This window comes from Blastomyces dermatitidis, assembly GCF_000003525.1.
Source record: "Blastomyces dermatitidis ER-3 genomic scaffold supercont1.8, whole genome shotgun sequence".
NCBI classification, from domain to species: Eukaryota; Fungi; Ascomycota; class Eurotiomycetes; order Onygenales; family Ajellomycetaceae; genus Blastomyces; species Blastomyces dermatitidis.
This window is the reverse complement of record NW_025544781.1, coordinates 1,233,490-1,239,885: the sequence shown is the minus strand read 5'-3', so window position 1 is coordinate 1,239,885 and position 6,396 is coordinate 1,233,490. Positions and strand designations below refer to the sequence as shown.

Below are 6,396 nucleotides of genomic sequence, written 5' to 3'. Positions count from 1 at the left end.
ATGTTTGCGATGGTCGTTGCTGTGGCATTGTTCTGGGGAGCAACGGATGTAAATAAAGCTAAACTACATATGGTCTAGCATGATTATACCACATGATATTAGCGTTAAGTTGAGAATGATAGAATTATTTTATTCAGCTAGATACTACGGGGAAAGAAAATCAATAATAATATCAATTGGAGTAATTGGATTGGGAGAGTGTAGTGTACTGTAACCCCGTATTAAAACCAAATCACGTAAAGCGTGAACAATTCTCCAAAAAAAAAAAAAAAAGTGTATGATAAAATAAAATCAATTGCCTCGCAAGAGTATCAAATCCAACATATAAAGTAGAGATTGAAAAAACGGAAGAAAACAAAACTAGCCATCACCCATAGACACATTATTTATAATACTCTTTATGGGGGAATAATAATAATAGTATAACCATATGTCACTTGATCCATCATCCGCAAGGAGTAAAGTAACGCCACCAGTAAAAGGCAAGAAGCACGGCAGAAGGACAGGTAAGGGGCAATTTCAACCCAATTCACGAGGCTAAATAAGCAAGCGTAACCTAAGGGAAAATCGAAGCCCGCTAAGCGTTATCATGAACAGTAACATGGACAATCTCGGGGATTAATGGCTCTTCCTCCTCCCCATGATGAGGGTGATGAAGAAAGACATCCGGCGCCGTAACCGACACGGTCGTGTGCTTCTTGCCCTGCATGAAGTATAGCTGACAAGCTCCCACAATAGCAACAATCGCACTACCCCACCATGCGAGGCCAGTGAATTCGATTTTCGAGCCAATGCTATAAAGATACCCGGCAACCGGCGGCGCAACTGTTCGACACGCTGCGCCGGCAGAAGCGGCGAGACCGTTAATTTTACCGATCACGGAGTGTGACGGACTGGCTTGTTTGATGAGGATCAATAGGACTGGATAGTCTAGGATGGAGAATATGTTGCGGATCGTCAGGCAAATATATATCCCAGGGAAAAGTAGGATTTGCGGGAGGAAGGCCAAGAAGGGGACGATGAAGTATGCGATTGGGTGTAGGACGGTAACCAGCACGAAGACGTTCCATACGCCCAGCCACTCTGCTAGGAGTGGGAAGAGTATGGCTTGGATTAGAAGGGCGATTATACCGTTGACGGCCATGATTAGTCCGACTGTTTGAACTGGAAGGCCCAGGCCGCCGGGGATGTTGAATGGTGATTTTAAGATTGTGGAGGCTGTTCCGGATCTTTCATCTTGGAGGAATATAGGTAGTAGATGATCGTACGTCATGGAATGATAGGTGAATATCCCCAATGCGATCACAAGCATGGTGACGCGGTACGTGAAGACCTTAGGTTCTTCAGCAGCAGAACTTTCGAGGGATTTTCCGTCCGGCTCAACATCCCATTCTTCGTCATTGTGCATTTCCACGTCGTTAAAAGTACCATATGATTTCGCGCGCAGATCAGCTGAGGCGTGAGCTGTAGAGCCAGTTGTAGCCACTGCGCCCAGTGGTACCCCAAATTCCTCCTCGTCATGTGGATGTTCGACAGCCGCTGCACCCCTGAGTAGGTCGGGATGTGTCTCTTCCAAGAACAAATACCCTGCTATGATACTCATGAGCTGCAACAACGCGCAAATAATGTTGGGGAGAAGGTAAGGAAAAATGCCAAAAATTCCAGAATGGGAGAATACATCCGGGAAGGAGTCAGCGGGTCTTGCGAAGTAGCCTCCGATTGCTACAGGAATGGTAGATCAGTATTCAAGCATTCACACGCAATGGAGATAGGATTATGCGGATATAAAATTTACCTGGGCCGATAATAGTGCCGATAGACCAGACAAATGGCATAACCGCGTAGGCACGGGCTGTAGGAAATAATAAGTTAGACGTAAAAGAACATGTCACGAGCTGGATAGGTTGAAGGAAAATCGTACGTTCATGTTCTGGCTTCTTGACCAACTCTCCCACCATTGTCTGGATCACGCCTATATTCCCATTCAAAATTCCACCGATGACCCTACCAAGTAGTGCTACCCAAAAACTAGTGGAAAACCCGACTATAAGCAGAGAGAGCATGGTACCTACGCAGCCGAAGAGCAGGATTGGCTTGCGGCCAACTCTATCAGACAGCCCACCCCAGAACATGCCTGTCAAGCTCTCCGACAGAGCAAAGGCAGAAATGAGAATTCCGGCGTAGAAGGAGGCATTGTTTTCACGGCCGATGTGAAAGTCTTTAACCATTATCCATGAGTAAGGGAAGATGGAGGTTAGGGCGATGGGTTCAGCCAGGCGGCATAGTGCTAGTACACACTTGTTAGTTTCGATGGTTGTAAAGCCCACATGTTCCAGTATGGGCATATGCTTACCAAGAATAAAGAGCTGTATAGTGGGAAAGGCTTCATCGGGGGCATTGAGCCGATTTGCAGTAGGCGTTGCGGTGGCATTGGTCGTATTGGCGGTGGAGGAAGAGCCGTTTGGTCTTGCCTGAGGTGTTAATGACATATTCTTCACAGAGTAATTTGATCCTTACGGCTATCCCCTCAACACGAATCCGACACTTGTGCCTGTCTAACTCAGATTCCGATCGATTCTAACGATGTCGACGGCGGTAACCCATCGGTTTCTCGATGTTGAGATACGCCTCGCAACGACTTGATATGGCGATTTGAGTCCTCAATCTCGACTCGATACTTTTTAGCACGACCGGAGTACAGACAGGAACAAGAGTGTAAAGTGCCTATCAAGCAGAATGAGAGATTTGGCGGTGTTTAACAGCAAGTTCGGCAAAAGAATATAAACAATAGAAATGAACGCAGTGTGAGTAATTATGACAGCAGTGGCGGGGTTTTAAGCTTGATATATCGGCTTCGGCTCAAGGAACCATACGTTCCGTAAAATCATTTCTTGGTTCCATTATGACGCATGGACAAGTACCCGGTACTTGTCCATCCCCGCTCAACCGCCCAACCGCGCTCAAATTCTCTTATCGCTTAAGAGCATGTTGAGTACCAGTACTTGACAGATGAAGATGGTTCCAGTCTTCCCCCTTGGTTGATGGTATGTGGAGATAGTTTCAGTCACACTGCCCCACAGTTTTGCAGTTAGGCCAGGCCTGCTGCTCCGATGAGCGGCGGAATCGCCATATGTATGTGGGTGCTGTTTCCCTTTCCCCGCTCATAGAATTCCATCTCAAACGCAGGGAGAAGTCAGCCCGTTTTTCAATTGAATAGAGTATTAATAAGCACGGGATTTTATCCCCCTTTCCTTATCAAATCCTAACTCCACGAGATTTTGATGCAATTGCCTCAAAAGACACTGCTGCGATATATCTCCCGCCTCCGAGGACCCTTTGAAGCACACCCAGTTCGGACTCGGTCGTTATTTAGCTGTTGGCAAAGTCTACGAGATGATAGAAATGTTCGCCACTAGCGCGTCCCGGAAGAAATAATTGGTTTTAAATTATGGCCAAGTGAGTGCGTGGCTTGCCGCCCAGGCCGGAAGTGGGCAAATCCATGCGCCAGTGCGGCAAAGTAGTTGTTGTCAAATGCGAAATGTATGTTTGATGCATCTAATTTGTTGATACTGCAGATATCCGTACTCTGCGACAGGCGACAAATGTGTCAAATGGCTTTTTTCAATGTTTTTCAGTGTACAGGCTAATTCCACATAATACTGATTTTATAGTCACGCACCAGTTACACTAGACTACTCTATATGGTTTAGTTAGATCCCCTCATCTGAGAGTGAGACAACACTTCGTGTATTTTTCTGCCATCTCAATTATTGAGTGCTTATTGACTGAAAGCTGTGAATTCAGCTTGTTTATTAATCATATCAATGGCAAGACATGATGCTAATTATTGTCTCGCTTTCAGATGAGAGGATAGAGCCTTCTCTCACTCTGAGTATAGAGTCTCTCTATGTATAGAGCTCTGGAGTATAGAGCGGCTCTGAGTATAGAGATCTCTGAGCGTAGAGACCTCTGAATATAGATTTCTCTGAAGGCTGGCCTGAGTATAATACAGACTGTCTCAGGTCAAGAGCTCTTCTCTTCACTAATGTAAGTGATTATTTCATACAATCTTCAATGAGAAGATCTTGATTGTTAATACAATCAGTATCATTGATGTGTGCTCATTGTAACACGTATAAAATACTCATATATCACATTTGTCACTATAGACTGCTATAACTAACTCTTCTATTTCAGTCAGAGACTATGCAGAAGATCTCCCTCAACATCTTATTAATCTGAGAGCAGAATTTATTTTTAATTACTCATCTGATTACTCTCACTGAGGTGTATACATATCTCGAGCAGTCTTTAGTCTTTACTAATTATATGATTTTACATATTGATCAGAAGAAATTCTTCACTAGAATCACTACTCTTAATTTGAAATCTATTATATTTCTGATTCTTTGATATCTCTATTCTCTAAACTAGACTGTTCAGAGAAAATCATCAAAATGTGATTGAATCTGAGTGAATATAAAGATACTTTTCATACACTTGAACTTAATGTCATTCTGTCTGAATTATATACATATATTGAAAACCATTTTCTTCTAATCTATTGATTAATCCTCTGGAGTCAAGACTCGGATTGTAAATGTAATCAATAGATCATAGTAAAATCTTCTTATAATGAAGACAGAATTTGAATCTGCAACTCTAATGTCTCAGAAGAGCCATTCTATAGCCAGTTTCTACTTACCATGAGCCTTCCATGGACAGTGCTTTTATCACTACACTATCCACCCCACTGGAGGCCTGTGGAAAGCCAGCTATGAATTTCTTCTGTTTAACCAAGAGACAAGTTTCGGACCGAACCAACCGGAATGCGCCACGGACTACACCCAGATTGCATCCTGCAATCCAAAACTAGTCTGTATATCCGTTTTGAGCTACCTCTTGCAGTGTTGTCTATTGATATGTATGTACATATTCCACGACACAGGCACATAGAATCTTGTGACCAACTGGCAAATAGAAAAGGTAACAGGACCAATCCCTTTTCCAAAGTTGCTTCTCTTTTTGGTTCATCTGACCGGAAGTAAATGTGCAGTAAAATGCGTGGTCCATTTGCCAAGAAGCAACCTCCTAACCCCTTTCCCATATGCATGGTGCCATGGGTTTCCAAAAATACAACGAAAACGAAGAAAAAAAATAAATAAAAAATAAATAAAAGCCCCGAAGAAAAGAGAGACATGATAATGAAAAGTCATGGCTTCGACAAGAAAAAAGTGCTCCAAAAACAGAGCTCGTGCGAGGTAAACAAATCCACTCCCAACAAATCAACAAAGGATTCTAAAACCAAAAATTAAAATGCCTGGTATGCAAACGAAATTCCAATGTAAATCGTGTAAATAAATCGTGCTCCGCGACTTAATGAGCTTGACCGGGGATTGGGAGGTACGATCTCCGCTCCCTTACTGCCTATATATCGAGGAGATCAAGTTAGCACGCACGACCCAAGGATGGCAAAAGGAAAATGATTTATTTCGCGCCCGTCATCCCCGAGGAATGGAGAGAGACTTACTAAGATCCATTTCTCTACCAATGGCTTTACTGCCGCCCATACTAATAGTCCCACTGTTGCAATGATGAAGATGTAAACGACAGCTTTGTCCTTGTTAGAGTCGCGCTCTAATAAACTGTTAGTGCCAGTTCTAACTATGTATATAGAGTGTGTCATGTCCCAAATAGAGATATTGTGGTATGTTTGTTATCCATCCCCAGACGAGTCCGAACTTGTGGCTATGGCCAAGATGAAGAACACGCAGTACTCACGAAAACATGATGTGACAACATCATCCTCCTTCGCCCCCTTACACTTGGGCAGTCCGTAGCCAAGGCAAAATCGGCGATTGCAATCATTACAGTTCAGCGCTCTATATTTCTTATCCCCCTTCTCCGGATCCTTCTTGTCGTCTCCGTCCTCCTTATCGTCTCGAGGGAAGAAGAATATGGCAGGAGATGGGGAGAGGGGCTTCGCTTGGGGGGGTCCTAGCTGGATAATGGTGCTGTTGGAGAAACATGTACATTTGCAGAATGAGGTATGAACTAATTGTTCGGTAGGTAGGGAACCTGTTAGCATCGAAGCGCAGCCGGTAGGAGGGGAGAGCAGCTTGGAAGGGGTCAAGCTAAGGAGCTACTCACTGGAGGCGGAAACGAGAGAAGTGAGGGAGATAGCGATGAGTAAGATGAGTAAAGTACTTCGTGGTATCATGACGGCGACGTGTTATATGATATCTCCATTCAGAGATGCTCGTGGAGGTATTCAGTGTCTTTTGCGGCTTCGAAGCTCAGTCTGCTCTGATGATGTTATGGCGTTCAAAAGGCTTGGCGAATCAGCACGTGATATGCCGTGAGACTTGGAAGGTTCGGCAATCGACGCTTGCCGAT

General features: G+C 44.1%; 2 protein-coding genes across 3 annotated transcripts; both read right to left on the bottom strand.

Moving 5' to 3' along the window:
- Positions 1-2: 2 nt before the first annotated feature.
- Positions 3-3,384, bottom strand: BDCG_07200. Of its 2 annotated transcripts, XM_045422986.1 has the most exons (5): positions 2,518-3,384; positions 2,354-2,466; positions 1,922-2,287; positions 1,796-1,852; positions 3-1,722 (listed from the first exon to the last, which is right to left on the bottom strand). In XM_045422986.1, the coding sequence occupies exons 3-5, from the start codon at positions 2,226-2,228 to the stop codon at positions 578-580; spliced, it is 1,509 nt and encodes a 502-aa protein (XP_045282029.1). In that variant the 5' UTR covers positions 2,229-2,287; positions 2,354-2,466; positions 2,518-3,384; the 3' UTR covers positions 3-577. The 2 variants fall into 2 exon arrangements, with proteins under 2 accessions (XP_045282029.1, XP_045278490.1); XM_045422985.1 differs by having other exon boundaries at positions 2,354-3,030.
- Positions 3,385-5,376: 1,992 nt separating this feature from the next.
- On the bottom strand, positions 5,377-6,220 carry BDCG_07199 (uncharacterized protein; the record flags this gene model as incomplete). The annotated part of the gene is made up of 4 exons (XM_045422984.1): positions 5,377-5,427; positions 5,531-5,637; positions 5,782-6,054; positions 6,151-6,220. 4 exons carry the CDS (start codon positions 6,218-6,220, stop codon positions 5,377-5,379), a joined length of 501 nt encoding a protein of 166 aa, XP_045278489.1.
- Between the last annotated feature and the right edge of the window lie 176 nt (positions 6,221-6,396).

What these genes read in the sequence shown, in the direction of transcription:
- BDCG_07200 (XM_045422985.1), bottom strand. Translation starts at nt 2,489, where the DNA reads ATGTCATTAACACCTCAGGCAAGACCAAACGGCTCTTCCTCCACCGCC. An exon ending in CAAGAAGCCAGAACATGAAC is followed by an intron (nt 1,853 to 1,921) that starts GTACGATTTTCC and finishes TATTTCCTACAG; the next exon opens with CCCGTGCCTACGCGGTTATG. An exon ending in CGGCACTATTATCGGCCCAG is followed by an intron (nt 1,723 to 1,795) that starts GTAAATTTTATA and finishes CCATTCCTGTAG; the next exon opens with CAATCGGAGGCTACTTCGCA.